The sequence below is a fragment of the Balaenoptera ricei genome, chromosome 7 (genome assembly GCF_028023285.1).
Source record: "Balaenoptera ricei isolate mBalRic1 chromosome 7, mBalRic1.hap2, whole genome shotgun sequence".
Classification (NCBI taxonomy): Eukaryota; Metazoa; Chordata; class Mammalia; order Artiodactyla; family Balaenopteridae; genus Balaenoptera; species Balaenoptera ricei.
Genome location: NC_082645.1, coordinates 9,151,427 through 9,168,041, shown reverse-complemented (window position 1 = coordinate 9,168,041; position 16,615 = coordinate 9,151,427). Strand labels below are relative to the sequence as shown.

The window sequence follows — 16,615 nt, the reverse complement described above, 5'->3', positions numbered from 1 at the left end:
TTTTGACCAAGATAGGCAATTGTACGTGACATAAGTTAACCATCTCTTCCGTTTCTAGGCAGCACAGATTGTGCTCATCTCTCTGTTTGAATTGAACACTCCTGAATTTACCATGTTACTTGGTGCCTTGCCAAAAACATTCCAGGATGGTGCCACCAAACTCCTGCACAACCACCTCAAGAACTCCAGTAACACCAGTGTGGTGAGTGCTTGGGTCACGGTTGGTGGCCTCCACTTACCCGTCCCCGTGCAGGGCTCGCTCTGGTGGAATGGCCAGCTTTCCTGTGCTCTCTCAGTAGGTTGGGGGCATGCCGAGTGTGGGGCGATGTCGGGTCCTGTGCATTCCCAGGGAATGAACCTGCTATTTAAATGGTCCTTCCTTTAAGTCAGCATGTTCACTTAAATGTTCACTAACTCATTTAGTCAGGCGGGCAGTCATTGAGGAACTTATTTTTTCACACTGTAAAGACGCAAATGCTCAGTTGTGTCTGCTACTCTGTCTGCTCTAGCTGACAGCAGTCACTCCGCTTCGGGAATGCCTGCAGGACAGCTATCCATTTTTGGTTTGTATGCACTTAAAATTGACCTTATGATTCTGGAAAAAATCACCCTGATTATGCAGAATCTGCCCATTTATTTGCATGGGGGTTCAAAGGCCGAGGGGCAAGCGGAACTGTGTTCTGTATTTATCCCTCGCGTGATGGAGCTCTTCTGCCTTCCCCCAGGGCTCTCCAAGCAACACCATTGGCCGGACTCCCTCTCGACATCCCAGCAGCCGGACCAGCCCCCTGACCTCCCCCACCAACTGCTCCCATGGGGGCCTGTCTCCAAGGTAATGCCATTTCAACAGGAGTGAAGACACTAAAGCACCCCGATGACTGTCTAGGCTACCTCTAGGTTTTTAGACCGAGCTTAATACCAAAAAGTGTATGGGTACCAGGAGCCCACAGCTCCTAGCCCTCACCCAAATCTTAACTGTGTCACTTGGGGCAAAGTGGTTAGCTTCTGTGGTGAAATGAGCGGTTTCTGCTGAATGGTCTCTGAGATTCTTCTAGCTCTAAACGCTTTCTTCTAGTACCTTAAAGATTTTAAAACTGAAAGTTACGTTTAGAGCCCTGTTTCACATAGAAAGCATTTAGAAACTCATCACCTACTCTGTAAGCGAGAGGAGCACCTACAGGTATTTGATCGTCTAACTAAACCCTTTATAATCAGTCCACACATAGTCTGGGGTAGTTTCCACCCAAGTGGCCATTCTGGGCTCACGTTTGGAGCCGAATGCTGCTCTGAGAAGGGATTGAGAGCCTGAGAACTAAAACCGGATCAGCATTTTCAGACTCCTGTTGGGACCATGGGAACATTGGCCTAACAGAGTCTGGGGCAGTGACTTAGAAAGAGAAGAGAGTTTGCCTTGAGTTCTTTGGATAACATTTCCCATCTGGCCAGAGCCCTTAGAAGTCCCTGCACGGTGGCTTTCATGACCCCCTGGCAGGTGCTGGAGTTTCTCATGGCCTCACTCAGAGTGGTGACCCTGTAGACCACAGCTTTTAGGAAGGAGCCAGCGGCTGGACCTGCAGGGGTCATGCATGCGTGTTTGGCTTCAAGAAATCCAGGGCTTTGGGATCACTAACAAGAATCAGGGGGCTGTGTCTTAAGGGTTGCTGACACCACGATCTTAAAATTGGAGGAAAATACCACAAGTATGCCATACCCTTTTAAGAGTTACCTCTTTAGTTGGAAGATAGCAAAATGTAAGTGCCTTTCAAATTTAGATTTTTTTAATGCTCAAGACTCTTCCAAACTCCTCCATCCTTACCACTGAAGTTGTCTTCAGTTTCTCAAGTTATCATATAAATATTTTGGAAAATGTCAAATTTGTATTTTTCTCTTGGAGAAACGAAATATTTTGTATACTTAGAGTATCCTAGTGTTTATATTGCTTTATGTTTCATCCTCTTAAGGTTCCCCGGTACTGTATGTAGGTAGAATGAAGCATAGCGTTATGTTTCCAGATTTGGTCTGTGTGGTCATGGTTTCAGCAGGCTAGTATAATTAGACGCTTGAGACCAGAAACTAATGGAAACATGTCTGACTTTCCCCAAGTGTGACTCTGGCTCAGCACACTTGTTTTTTAAATGTTAACATCTGTATCAAAACAAACGGTTTGTCTTAAATGACCCCAGTGTTGGCAGTAAAATCATGGAGTTCTCCTCCTTGGTAGGAGAGAATTCTATGGAAAAGTTGTCTTCTCTGTAAATTGTTGCCTTTGTTTAGAAATGGTACTTCTGCAACATTGAGAAATCTGTTCTTCCATAATACACAGTTCATACTTCTTATTTTTTAGTTATTCCATTAACAGGGTGGCACATTCTTTAGGTAATAAACAAAAGGTAAAATTCAAATGAAGTATTTTGTTATATGTGCTCATGGTCTAAGTAAAAGATTGGTGGGAGCTGATAGCATAATCCAGCAGAACTAAGACTTGGCTAGGTATTAAGCTTCATGGATGTCCAAATTATTTAAAAATTCTAATTTAGTTTTCCAGCTCACCATTCATTCTTAACTAGCCTGGCCTAAATTTTTACTGTTAGGGTTACAGGTGAGTGGAAGAAATGGGGAGATTTATTTTCAATCTTAAAAAGTCCAAGTGTGACCTAAATATTTTCTTATCAACAAATTCTTCTTTAAGGAATTATTTAGTTGTGTAATTTCTTTCTTTCTTTTTAGACACAGTATACCCTCAGTCAGTGCATAAGTAGCCAGAATGGCCTTAGCCAACTTGAACTCAACAGGAGAAATAACTTTTCTCACAACTAGAACTGTCCAGAAGTGGGAAAAGCTGCCCCATGTCATCATATCACGGGAAATATTCAAATGGGCTACATACTTTCTACCAGGAAATTTATAAAAGGAATGAACTCTTGCACTAAATAGGAGAATGTACTGGGTTACCACATTCTAAGTAGGGATAGACCAATTCTACAGGATATAATCTCAGCTATTTTTCTGAGCGGTGCTCTTGAAACATTTATTTTCTATGACCTGCTATTTTATCTTTACCATTGGATGTTAGTTTTTTGTCCTTAAGGGGAAGAGTTATTCAGTTATTTGTTTTTAATCTAACTTTGAGTATCAAAATAAACTAGTTACTTTTTTTTTAGTCCAAAAATTCTACACTCAGATTATGCTGGGAATAAGAAAATACTCTAATATGATGAACACATTTAATTTGATAGTTTTTAAAAAATGATCGCTAGTGAGGAATTCATTTTTATCCACCCAGTAACATTAGAGAGGCCATAGCCAACAGGTTAGACTTTTGTGGAAATTCCATCCATCAGTCATCGTTTCTGTGAGAGAGAGGAGTCCTCCTTATTCCCAGCGAGCAAACAGATGCCCTGAGTCTTCGGGGAGAAGACGAATGGCCTGGAGTGTTCCATCATTAAACACGCATTTACATTTCAGCTCATTTTACCCAGTGTGATCGATGCTAATTGAAAAACAGAGTTGCAAGGGGCTTCAGCAATTACGTGCAGTCCATTCCCTTTAAGATAGAAAAAGCACGTGGCCGTCCTCACTGTGGTCTGTGCATTCTTGACAAACTTGCCATGGAGCGCTCAGCAGATAACCTCTGTTAACCCATCAGTAAAAGGCAGTTTTAGGTGGATTTTACACTCGTCCCGTCAGACGATCAAGAGTGTGCACGGACTCACAGTGGGGATCGAGCTGGAGACCCCCTCCCACAGGGAGGCGCTGGCGCATCCTCTTGGTCCCCCCCTACTGGCAGGGCCCCAGTTGAGGGGGTCGCCCGTGTCCTCTTGTGCCGCTGACTCAGTGTGTGGCCTAGAGGAGGCCTTTTGGCCCTTCTGTGCCGCAGTGACCGCTCCCCTCCACACCTTGTTTTCCTTATAAAATGGGGCCATTGGTGTCCGCAGGTGGAGACCAGCTCTGGACCACTGCTCTTAGGGCCGCCCTGAGTGCTGGGGCAGGCACACTGCTCCGTAGGGACCCGGGTCCTGTGGCCCCCACCCCGTGGCCTGGTGTCCCATTTGCGGTCAGCTCAGTTCACGTCCGTGCCGTGTCTCTGGGTCTGTTGAACTGCAGCAGTTGTTAGAACTCTGGTGGGGCTTTGCACGCCCAGGTCACTTAGGGACACCTGCCAGGTGAGGAGAGCCTGTGTTCTCAGGTGCCCTTTAGTCCTCATATCAGGTCACGTGAGCAGAGGGGTTAAGTTTTTGGTTCCCCCCTCTCGGAGCCGGCCTGTGGGCCATGGCCCGCCCGCCCCCCCCCCCCCCCCAATGGTGCTGTTGTTTTCGCAGAAGGAAATACCCACCTGAGGGTCGTCCCGGTGGGGGAACGCGTTGCCCCCTGCCTGAGTGATCTGGCGGGGTGGCACCTTCCCTGAGGCTTCCTGCTCTCGTCCCTTTGGTCCCATTTGAATTAAGGCCCATGAATCCTTCTTTGGTTCTTTCTGAAGTAACCGATTGCATTATCTGCAAGTACATCTGTGTTTTTTGCATGTTAAGTGCTTGTAATTTCCTTTACACACACACAGTCCTGTACTTGGACTCTCATGTGATTTAAAAACATAAATGCAGGACTCAGAGTTGGCTCTTGCCCCTGAATGGTGCAGCGTGACTCTGGGTAGAGCTTTGTCAGGGAGAGGGGCTCCAGGACACAGAGTATAGTGCCGCCCTTGCCTGTCTTGTCTCTTTCTCTGACTCTCGTCTTCTGATCACCGCAGTCGGTTGTGGGGTTGCAGCGCCGATGGGTGGTCGAAGCAGCCAGCTCCCTTTCCTCAGCCTAGCTCCATCCCCACCGCTCCCTCCCACAAGACTCTCAGGCGCCCTTACTCTCCCAGGTAACGAGCTACCTGTTCCACTTCTCTGAGGTGTCACAATATTATTGCGCTTCCAAGGTCGCCTCAGGTCTCTGGGGAAGCCTCTCCGCCGCCTCCGGCCGAGACCAGCAGGGCTAGAGCCTTGGTGAGAAGTGTGAGCAGGGGCGTGGCCTCGGCCAGACCTCTCGAGGACGCTCCGACGGTGCCCCCAGGAGAGGGGACCATTGCATCAACTGGCCACATCCACCGACATCTGCGGTTGCAGCGCTCGGCCCCTGGAAGGGGCTCGGGCGACGCGTGCCGTCAGGGCCGCGACCGTGCGCCGTGTCCCCGGCCTTATGCTCGACCGCACAGGGCTGCTCCCTCCCAAACCTGCGGTCCTCAGCCCTGCTCTCAGTGGTGTGGCCCCGTGTCCTTCCTGATGTCCCGTCCTGATGTCCCGCGTGTGCTGATAGCCTGAGGACTCAGATCCAGAAAGGCAGCCCCGAGAGGTGCGCTCCCCGTGACAGCCCATAAAGGGGGCCCAGCACCAGGCGGGAGAGCCGTGGGGTCCCCGCAGGCTCCCGGCCGAGTGTGACAGTGCGTTACAAAGGAGGCTCCATGGGCTCCTACGGATTCGTGTTTGAGGGTCTCTTAGGTGCTTTTTACAAAGGTCCAAAGATCAGAGGCTCCCTTCCCTGGAGCCCTACGATTACATGAGCAGGGGACGGAGCAATCCAGCTGCCTCTGTGCTGGGTGAGATGAGTTTGCACCTTCCGTGGCAGGACAAGGGTCAAGACGAAACAAAAAAAAGAAGTCTGTTACTTTTGAATGCCTCAGAGATAGCTTTTGCACAGAAGATTACATTCTTACTTTATGTCCTCGGCACAGCGAGACTGTATGTAGTAAACAAGTCAGCTAAGTGTTTTAATAGCATCTTCCTTTGGAAACTCTCCCAGTTCTGAAAGTAGCTTCTAAAGCGTGCAGAGACTCCTGTGGTGACTGTCCAGATGCGCAGGTTGGGGCACGGGCACGTCGACAGTGAGAAGGCTGCGTCCTCAGTGTGAATAAAGCATGCCACTGCCTTTGTCTTAAAGGTTAGTCATGCCTCAACGTATCAGACCGGTTGATTGACCGTCTCCCAGTACACTGACCTGTGTGCCTTGCTGGGCACCAAGCTTCACCCCCAGCCAGTCTTCCCATCCGGCCACCGAGACCACCCTCCAGAGGACATCTGTTCCCAGAATCACCTTTTACACGTGTGTACAATGCTACAGCTAACGCTTCACAAACAACTGTAACTTCTGTTAACCGTCGGAGGGAGAGAGAGTGGACCAGAGACCTTTCCACTTAGAGAACCTATCGGTTACATAAAACGAAGAGGAAATCTGTATCTTTCTCTTTGCTCTTCGCCAAAACCCTATTGATTTCACGAGAAGGAACAATTATCCTCATTCCGTACCTAGTATCTTTTCCCTACAAAATGACAAAGAAGAAGGTCTCAGAAGGCACACTTCCTGTCTCCAGCTTTTCTTTCCTTGGCGACCTGACCTCACGCATCTCCCCGCCTGCACTGTGCGTCCTTTCCGCAGGGTGAGGCCAGAGCCTTCTTCTGCCTCGGCGTTGGGTGCCCTGGCCTGACCTCAGGTCAGTGAGTATTGACCGATTGAGCAACTCTTCCTAATCTAAAGAACCCTGTGGAAACCTTTCTGGAGTCTAATCACAGTGTTTACAGACGCCTAGGACCTGGCCTTTAACCTAAGGGATTATACCTCCGAGCTAAAACAAGACAGAATGTGAGGGCAGGTGGCAGATTGGGGTTCACCCAACCAGGTCTCTTCTAAGCAGAGCTGCTGCCTCCCCCTCGCTGTTCCCTTGTGCTTATTGCTTGTCGGGACCACATCACCTGTGATTCCCTGATGACGGCATCCACGGGAGTGTCCTTTTTCCCTATGAAATAAGGGCTCACGGGTATTGATTTGAAAAAACGCAAATGCCAGAACGTGAAATGGCAAGGAAAGCAACATTGTCTGCTTCCCTTTAGAGGAAAAAAATGCTCTCTCTCACCTGGAGCTCACAGTTTCCACTTCATACCAAGGAGATGCTTCAAAGCTCAAGCTAGTGAGTCTAAAAGAAGTGTCCCCAGTAGATTGTGCCTGGCCGTGCACACGTTCTCCTAAATTGGAAGTCTGAGTTGGTTTATTAATTGAAAGTAAGAAGGAGGAACATCAACTGGCAGAATCCTTTATTTTCCTATTTTAAAAAGAGGCTGCTATCATGCTAAAGTTACGTGAACCGAAATGAGGTATTTTAAGAAAGTTCAGGGTAGGAATAATGGGATGAGCTATATGAAACCTAACATCTTCTGAAGCGACATGGAGAATAATATTGTGACATCCCTTAAAAGCTGAACGTCCCCCAGACTTCCTGCTGTCCATCCCTCCATCCTTCCTGTTTTGTTTTGTTTTGTTTTTTTCCCTTTTGCATGGGCTATGTTACTCTTTTTGGTTGTTGTGATTAAAAGTATTTTCAGGCATCTTTTTACATCTCGTATACATATTTTTTGTTTAAGTCATATTCAGCCTTTATTTATGAAAAACGGTGTACTGGCCAGATGTATAAATGCCTTTGCTCACACATAAGCTGGTGCTGTGCTGTTCTAGAAGGGGCCGGGGAGGGGAGCGGTCAGGGGGCCCCAGTGCTCCCCAGTCATGCTTTCTTCACGCTAAAGGGGTATATTGCCTCTTAGATAACGTTATGAACTTAGAAGGGGTTGAAATCTTGAATTCTGTTCAGGTTTTTGATTCCGCTTCCTGCCAGCGTGAACATGGAGTCTTAGCTGTAAATGTGTTGAAGCTCACATTTCTTTTTGTTTGATGCCAGAGCCAGTCTTTGAGTTGGCGCGTGTTTTTGTGAGCTCTCCAAGTGCAGTTGGGGTGTCTGTGTTCTTTCATTCATCAGAAGAGAGGAGTGGGTTCTACCTGGGCCAGATTTGCAACCTGGAGGTTGCAGGAGAGTGAATTCATCTCGCAGGGTGAATGCATTCAGATCTCGTACTCTCGCAGGACCCATCCGGCCTTAGAAAACACTCGGATCGTTACAGCCTCCAGCCAGTAGAGGTCTGGCTACTCCAAGTGAGCACTGTTCAAATCTTGTCTTGTTCATCTGCCCAAACCTTTAAAAAAAAAAAGTGTGTACGTTGAGGGAGAGGTTGGTAAACATTATTTGTTTTTAAGTTACAGGGAATTTTCCTCTCAACAGAATGCACAGGGCTCGCTGAGTTGCCCTTAGTGGGGGTTCCCACCAGTGGGTAACTGGTTTCAGTTACTTCTCTTTGGAAAAACAGAAAGGTCGCTCTTCTTTAGTCCTTAATAATGAATGTTGTTGGATGCTTACTTATATACAGCCAAGGATTCTTTTCATGTCCTTGGCAATTCTCAGTATAGCTCAGGACTGTCTGCAGATTAAATTAGACCAACTCATCCGATTTTTTCTTGAATACTTTCTTGGAGCAAGTGATGTTTATTCTTTTTGAGGGAAGGTGATGGGTTTTGTTCTTAGGATCTTCTGTCTGTTTCAGTGTACTTTTCAAACATCTAAAAGGTCACTTGTTGATACACTGCATTACACCAGAAGGCTGTTGAGGAGTTTTGCTTTACTTTGTGTTTTGCTGTGCTAAATGTCTGAAAGGACAACAGTTGACGTCACTTTTCTGTAAGGGACAAATATTTCTTGCTTTTTGGAGTGCTTTTAGATATTCATCTGGAAGTGTGACTCATCTTTACAAGATCTGCTTTCACTGTAAAACTCCCACTATCCGCATCTAGAAGAATTTGGTTATTCAAGCAAATTCCTGGGTTAGATGGCGTGAGAGGCTGTCAGGAGTCCGTTGGTGGATCTGACTTCGAGTCATTTTCTACTCTGGGGTTTTATTTTATAGGTTTCTGATACTGGTAAGCATAACCCAACCTTCTGAGGTCATGCACTTTGCTCCTTTAAAATTTGTGTGTAATAACTAGCTTTCTTTTCATTTATTTGTACATTTGAGACCAGTAACAACCAAACTGCTTTTTTCCATCTTCAAGATACGAAAGTTATTTTTGCACGTCCATTACCTCGTGCATCGTCACCAGTTGTCACTCTTTGAGTTCCTGCATTCTCGTGGTTCTTGTTGTTTCCCACTGGCTCTTACTGAGTGCTGATGTCATGTGTTTGGGACCAGATCTGACAAGGAAGCTGTACAATTAAATTGTCCAGTGGTGGTACTCTTAACAAAAGATGTCTTCCTTTTCATTCCAAATCACCTGAAGAAACTATAATTATGTCTTACTCCGTAAATTATTAGCAGTCGTTTTTACCCATACCTCAATTGTATGCATGCGCCTTAATTTAAGAAATAAAATATGTTTGCTCTTTAGCATGCTGGAGTATGATACCGAGAACCTGAACTCGGAAGAAATCTACAGTTCTTTGCGTGGAGTGACAGAAGCCATCGAAAAGTTTAGTTTTCGAAGCCAGGAGGATCTGAACGAGCCCATTAAGAGAGACGGCAGGAAGGACTGTGAAGTCGTGAGTACCCGCGCGGCTAACAGGGCCGTTCATCAGTGAGGGGTCGGCCACCGCCCATGCTGGGAGAGAGCTGTGTGGCCCTTAAGGGACGGTCCTGAACGCTGACCGCGGGGATCACTGAACTCCAACATTATTTTTATCTCGTAGTCAGAATGGTATGATTTTAAGAGGCCCAAGGCAACTTTACGAAATTGCAGTAGCCCTCAGCTATCTTGGTGAAGAATGTTAAATGCCCTTTTTCTCAGCTGGTTTTCGTTTATCCTGGACACGTTTTTGTTCCTCTGATATGATAAAAACAGTGAGCCTGCGCCCGACGCCAGCGTGGCTCTCCGGGAGCTGCAGCCTCCTGCAGAGGGGCAGAGTGGCGCAGGACAGATCTGCAGAGGGGACGATGTCACCCTCTGAGCACGGAGGCCACGAGGTCACGAGGCACTTGTCGGGTCAAGTAGGAGGTTGTCGTCTGAGAGGGGCCTGTGAGAAGGCAGAGGGATGGGGGTGGGCACGGGGGGAGGGAGAGGGTGGGCGTGCCCTGGTGTTGGGGAGGCCCTGGGAAGAGAAGGGCGCTCACACCGGGGAGTGCACAGCCATCGTCCAGACTACTCTGGGGTCCCTGAAGGATCTTTAACCGGGGAAGTGGCATGGTCCCTCACACGTCTGAGGACAATCGCTGTCACTCTGCCGTGGGGAGTGACCCCGGAGGGAGCTGGGTCGGGTAGCGCGTGAGCAGAAGCAGGAGAGCCGGGGTGTCCGGCAAGGACTGTTGAGGAAGTGCCGCTGCACCTCAGTGAGGTGATGTCACGGGGAGAGAAGGCGACGTGGACCCCTGTGGAGCGTAGTGAGACGTCCAAGCAGGCGCAGCCACGGGCCTTCGGGTGCGCCAGCCTGGAGTTGAGGCTGGCGATTTGGGCTGCAGGTGGAGGTTTGAGAGACACTGACTGGATGCTTGATGGTAACTAAAGAAAAGTAAGTGAAATCAGCCAAGTGAGGGTAAGGGCAGAGTCCTCAGGGACACCACCACTAAGGGGAAGGCAGAAGAAGCGGGTCAAGCAGGACTAAAGAGCAGAGGAGAGGGCTTCCCTGGTGGCGCAGTGGTTGAGAATCTGCCTGCCAATGCAGGGGACACGGGTTCGAGCCCTGGTCTGGGAAGATCCCACATGCCGCGGAGCAACTGGGCCCGTGAGCCACAGCTACTGAGCCTGCGCGTCTGGAGCCTGTGCTCCGCAACAAGAGAGGCCGCGACAGTGAGAGGCCCGCGCACCGCGATGAAGAGCGGCCCCCGCTTGCCACAACTAGAGGAAGCCCTCGCACAGAAACGAAGACCCAACACAGCCATAAATTAAATAAATAAATAAATTTTTTAAAAAAAAGTTAAGGATGTACCTCACATATCTTATTTAAAAAAAAAAAAAATTATGGCTGCAAAATTTTTATTTACGTGGGACATGCTGACCCTTTGAGGAAAGCAGAATACATGATGCTCTGTGCACTGTGATTGCCACTCTGTAAAGCCTGCGCGAGACGAAGACTGGGGTAGTGTAACAGACCAAGTTAAGAAAGTACGATGTTGTTGTTAAAAGTGGTTAGTATTAGGAGTTTAGTTTTCTTTGTTTCTTTTTTTTAATAAATTATTTTATTTTATTTATTGCTGCGTTGGGTTTTCGCTGCTGCGCACAGGCTTTCTGTAGTTGTGGTGAGCGGGGGCTACTCTTCGTTGCGGTGCACGGGCTTCTCATTGCGGTGGCTTCTCTTGTTGCAGAGCATGGGCTCTAGGCGCAAGGGCTTCAGTAGTTGTGGCTCACGGGCCCTAGAGCGCAGGCTCAGTAGTTGTGACACGTGGGCTCGGTAGTTGTGGCTTGTGGGCTCTAGAGCGCAGGCTCAGTAGTTGTGGTGCACGGGCTTAGTTGCTCCGCGGCATGTGGGGTCTTCCTGGACCAGGGATCGAACCCGTGTCCCCTACATTGGCAGGCGGACGGCTTAACCACTGCGCCACCAGGGAAGCCCTAGCTTTCTTTTTTGAATGTCTGAAGTTTTTAAACCTTTTCTCCTTTTATAAATAATCTTTTCATTATATTAATCATATATGTTTTACTTTTAGAAGAGAGTTACAAAGAGAAAAAAATTAAAATCATCCATGAATCATCTTATACCGAGAGAAAACCCCTGTTAGGTCTTATTTTATTCATGTCTGTACACATACTATATATTCTTTTATATCCTAACAGCTATATTAGGACAAAATCTTCCGGGTGGGATGTGTAAGAACCAAACGCATCCCAGCGGTTCCACTAGGTGTATATCCAAAGGAATTGAAAGAAGGGACTTGAACAGATGTTTGCACACCAGTGTTCAGAGCGGTGTTAGGCACAGTAGCCCAAAGGTGGAAGCAGCCCAAGTGTCCATCAACAAATAAATGGATAAACAAAACGTAATATGCACATGCAATAGAATATCATTCAGCCATAAGAAGGAATGTAATACTGACACGTTACAACGTGAATGGACCTTGAAAACATTATGCTAAGTGAAATAAGCCAGACGCAGAAAGACAAACACTGTGTGATTCCACTTATATGAGGTCCCTAGAGCAGTCAAATTCATAGAGACAGAAAGTAGAACAAAGGTTACCAGGGCTGGAAGGGGTAGGGAGTTATTATTTAATAGGTACAGAGTTTCGGTTGGGGAAGATGAAAAAGTTTTGCCCAAAATATAACGTAGTGGTAATGGTTACACAACACTGTGAACGTATTTAATGTCACTGGATTATACGCGTATGAATTACATGATTGAATTTTAACATACGTATATAAAACTACAATAAAAACCGCACAAAGGCAGAAGCGTGGGTGACAGCGGTGCACCTTGTCAGCAGCACGAGTAAAAAGTGCCACAGGGCTCACCAGGGTGGTCTGGCTTCCTGGAGATGGTTCCCCCACGGTCCTGCGGTCACGTGTCTGAGATGGGGAGAGTGACCGTTTCGCCCTGTCACCTGCAGTCAGCCACACTTGCTCTGTTCCCTGCAAAGGGGGCCAGACAGGCCAGTGTGCGCAGAAGAAAGGACCTCGGGGAGGGAAGGGGGTCAGAAACATGACACAAGGGCCAGGGGCCCAGAGGTTTAACTAGTTGAAGACAAAACTCAGCGCATATCAGGAAAGACGTTTTCAGACAATATTAAAGACCTGTTCTTTGACCAGTGTAAAGACCAGCTCTGAGAGTCAGAAATCCCCAAGGGAAAAGCCATCTGCCTGGGGGATGTCAAGTTCTCCATAGTGAGACGTTTCACCACTTGGGGGGAATGTAGCAGGGGACCCGTGGGTGGTGGGACCACTGTAGGTCTCGAGAGGGGCGTCGGGGGAGCATTTATCCATGGCGTTGTGTCAGGGTGTCAGTGAGAAAAGCCGTCCTGTCGGTGGTGAAGGCAGTTGGTTGGCTGGGGTGTGGGCACCTGAGGTTCCTGGGGAACTGGGGGTGCCAAGTGTGCAGGCTGCCTTCTCAGGGGCTCCTCAGAATTTCACGTCACTAATCCGTCAAAAATGAGTCAAATTAGTCAGCAAATGCAAAGTAAAGCAGGCATTCCTTGTAAACTAATGAATGAATAGATGAGAACATCAGCGTGTTCTGTCCCCTCTGAGGTAGCTTATGAGCTAGGTATTTACAAATGGAGGCACTAACAACCGTCCTTTTGTCAGTGGCCAGACTTCAAGTGAGAAATCTCTGGCTCTCCTAATAATTCTGAAGATTTAAAGAAAAAGTTTGAGACAAGCACTGGAAAGGAACTGACAGTGTGCTGTGCCCCAGGTGTCCCGCGACGGTGGCATCACCTCCCCCGCCACCGAGGGCCGGGGCGGCAGCGACGCAGTGGAGGGAGGCCGGACGGCTCTGGACAACAAGACCTCCCTCCTCAACACCCAGCCCCCGCGCGCCTTCCCGGGGCCGCGGGCGCGGGACTACAGCCCCTACCCGTACTCGGACACCATCAGCACCTACGACAAGACGGCCCTGAAGGAGGCCGTGTTCGACGACGACATGGAGCAGCTGCGAGACGGTCTGTCTCTCCCGGTGCCACTTCCCCCCTCCCCCCCCCCCACCCCCACCTCCCCCCCTCCCCACCCCCCAACCAGGGCAGCTCCGGGCACGTGAGGGTGGACTGGGGGCCTGCTCTGCTCGGTCGTCTGGGCGCCTGGGCGCGGGGGCACACAGAGGACCCACGGGGAAGGCCTTGCGAGGAACCACGACCCGGGCGGCGGTGAGAGCGGGGCCCGGGTGCAGCCTCCGGTGTGCGCTTTCCCGTCCCGCGCTGTGGCCCGGAGGCCCGGAGCCCTGCTGGGTGACTTCCCGCTGCTCTCTCAGCAGCATTTGAGCCAGGTCCCCCGAGCTGCTTGTGTCACCTTCAGTCCTGTAGGTGGGGAGGGGATCTAACCTGCCCTGGGCACCTGCGTGGCGTGTGCTGGCTGCTGAGACAGGGATCATTCCCATCGTACGGGTTAGGAAACCGAGGTCTAGAAAGGTGAAGTTATTGCCCCAAGTATAATAACACACTTGATATGGAGCAGAACTGGTCTGGGTTTTTTTCTGACTCTTGTGTTAAGACCAGTGTCCATTACTGAGTAACAAGTGAGTGAGTACACATTGCTATGAAGTATTTTTATCAGGAAGTTATTTTTTTCTCTTTTCACCTCACTGGTGTGTTCATGTGTTTTGGTTTATTTCAACTTAATAATTAAGTTTAAAAATCTTATATATGTATACTTTGTTTCCAAGCCTGCTATGTTATGTTGTTTTCAATTTTGAATGAAGAATTAGATTAGAACCTTAAATCAGAATTCTAAGCAGTTAGCATTCAGTGAAGGCCTGCTGTGTGTCGCGAAGGCTGTGGCTTGCCAGGGCTGGCTGTGCAGGGGAGCGAGACACGGCCCCGGCCCCAGAGCGCCAGGCCCGCCAGGGGAAACAGGCTCATCGTGGTGGCAGACGTAGCGGCGAGGGCCGCGTTAGCGGTGGCTGCTGGATCCAGGGGAACACGGAAGGAAGAAAGCTGCGTTCTCAGTGGATCAGGCAGTGACGGGAGCCTAGGACAGAAGGGAAGGGCTTCCACGGTCTGAAAGCACAAGTAGCTTCAGGGGCTTGAGCGCGTGACCCCTTGGCTGTTGATTGCTACTTGCTGGTGGGGAGCAGGTCGGTCTGTACCCAGCCGTCCGTCTGCTGGGCAGGAGGCTGGTGGTGGAGGGTTGACTTGGACTTGCGCTGCCTAGGAGTTGTGGACCGTTGCCTTTCTTTGCTCATAGAGCTGGCACAGCGTTTAACTTACCCAGTTGTTGGTCTTGTTTAAGACAGACTGGAGATTGGGATGTTGGCTGTAATTTATCCACCAACCGTACGCTAAAAGGCTTAAAGGAAAAGGTGGGATGGCAGGGGCGGGGTTGAGAGGGTTCTTGAAGACGTCACCTTTCTGATTCTTAGAAGCTAAAGAAATATGTGAGTACAAATTTAGGTTCCTAATGATCTGTCTTTGTTTTTTCATCCTTTCTACTTAAAGTGAATATTCAGAGTTGAGGTCTCTTAAAACAGGGGTCCCCACCCCCCCGGGCCGTGGACCGGTACCAGTCCGCGGCCTGTTAGGAACCGGGCCGCACAGCGGGAGGCGAATGGCGGGCGAGTGAGCGAAGCTCCGTCTGCCGCTCCCCATCGCTCACATGACCGCCTGAACCATCCCCACCCCCACCCCCCCGCCCCCGTCCGCGGAGAAACTGTCTTCCACGAAACCGGTCCCCGGTGCCAAAAAGGTTGGGGACCGCTGTCTTACAAGAACATGGAAAGAGAAAAGATATGCCCCTCTGCCATATAAACCACAGCCAAGTCCCCGCAAGCAGTTACGCTACGTGATGTTGGCAGGCCCGGCGGCCTGTGAATGGACTGTCCGTGGGTAGCCTAGACACCGCGATCCGTGTGTGTTTACACTCTGGACGCTCAAGAAGGGAATGGGGATGAGTGGATCAGACACGGTGGTGGAGGGCCTGGAGGAAACTGCGCCCAGCGGGTCTGAGGGTAGTGAGGGTGTTCCTGGCAGGGCCTGGCTGAGGACGGTTGCAGGGAGCAGAGTTGGGAGGAAGACGATGCAGGAGGGGCTTTGGGGGGGTTCCTCCTCTTTGTCTGAAATAGGAGGGAAAGAGGCCGGTCAGGTCGGGAAGGACACTGCGTGTTGGTCCCGGAGCACTAGACACCTGTTCTCACCCGTTTTCACAGTTAACCTGGCGAGGTGACCTGCTGGGGGTGTGACGTGAGGCCGGCGCCCAGCGCGGGCCGCGGGCCTGTGGGGACCTCCTGGAGTCAGGAGGGCGGGGGTGCTGAGCATCTGTCTTGTGTCCCCCAAGTGCCCATTGACCACTCGGACCTGGTGGCGGACCTCCTGAAAGAGCTGTCCAACCACAACGAGCGGGTGGAGGAGCGCAAGGGCGCCCTGCTGGAGCTGCTCAAGATCGCGCGCGAGGACAGCCTGGGCGTCTGGGAGGAGCACTTCAAGACTGTCCTGCTGCTGCTGCTGGAGACGCTGGGGGACAAGGATGTGAGCGGCCCCCCTGCCCCTCCCCTCTCTCCCCCCTCCCCCTCCCTCCTCCCCTCTCGCTCTCCCTCCTCCCTCCCCCTCCCCTCTCTCCCCCTCCCCCTCCCTCCCCCTCCCTCCCCGCTCTCTCCCCCCTCCCTCCCTCTCCCCTCCTGGGTGGCCAGGCCTGGGCCCACAGCTCCCCTCCGTTCCTGTGCTGTGCTTCCTGTTGGCACCAAGACGGCTTTCAGGTTTTCTGGCCCCAGTCAGTTAGCGGAGACAGGCCCCACCCTGGCCTCCACGCAGGTTTTTCTGTAATTGGGTTTGTAGTCGTTGAGGGAGACGTGCTCCCTCTTTGGTCCCTTTCCCAAAATTTCTTAAAAGACTTTTCTAGTGTAGAATGTGGCTTGTTTTTTTACGATGGGGTTTTCTTCCTTAGGAGTTTTATTTATGCTTCACGTGCAGTTGAGAAATCAGGCTCATTTTTGGGAGACCATACTAAACCCTACTAAACACGCCTTCCCTGGGGCTCTGTGTTGGTTCACCCCTGCATTGTTAACAGTTCCAGCGACAGGTCCCAGAAGCAGAGATCATTACTGTTTTCTGTGATCGTCCATTATTATTTTTAAAGGAGAAAGCCGTCTCCACGCGGTGACACTTGCATGTGACTCTTCGAGGGGCGAGCACCCTGATCA

General features: G+C 49.9%; 1 protein-coding gene across 19 annotated transcripts in view; it reads left to right on the top strand.

Annotated features, from left to right (window-relative positions):
- Window positions 1-16,615, top strand: part of CLASP1 (cytoplasmic linker associated protein 1) — a 261,428-nt gene that overhangs the window by 216,551 nt on the left and 28,262 nt on the right. For all 19 annotated transcript variants that reach the window (XM_059927669.1, XM_059927668.1, XM_059927673.1 and 16 more), the window contains 5 exons: window positions 59-202; window positions 726-832; window positions 9,238-9,388; window positions 13,184-13,430; window positions 15,754-15,944. In XM_059927669.1, coding sequence (XP_059783652.1) covers window positions 59-202; window positions 726-832; window positions 9,238-9,388; window positions 13,184-13,430; window positions 15,754-15,944 — 840 coding nt within the window. The remainder of the gene's footprint in view (window positions 1-58; window positions 203-725; window positions 833-9,237; window positions 9,389-13,183; window positions 13,431-15,753; window positions 15,945-16,615) is intronic.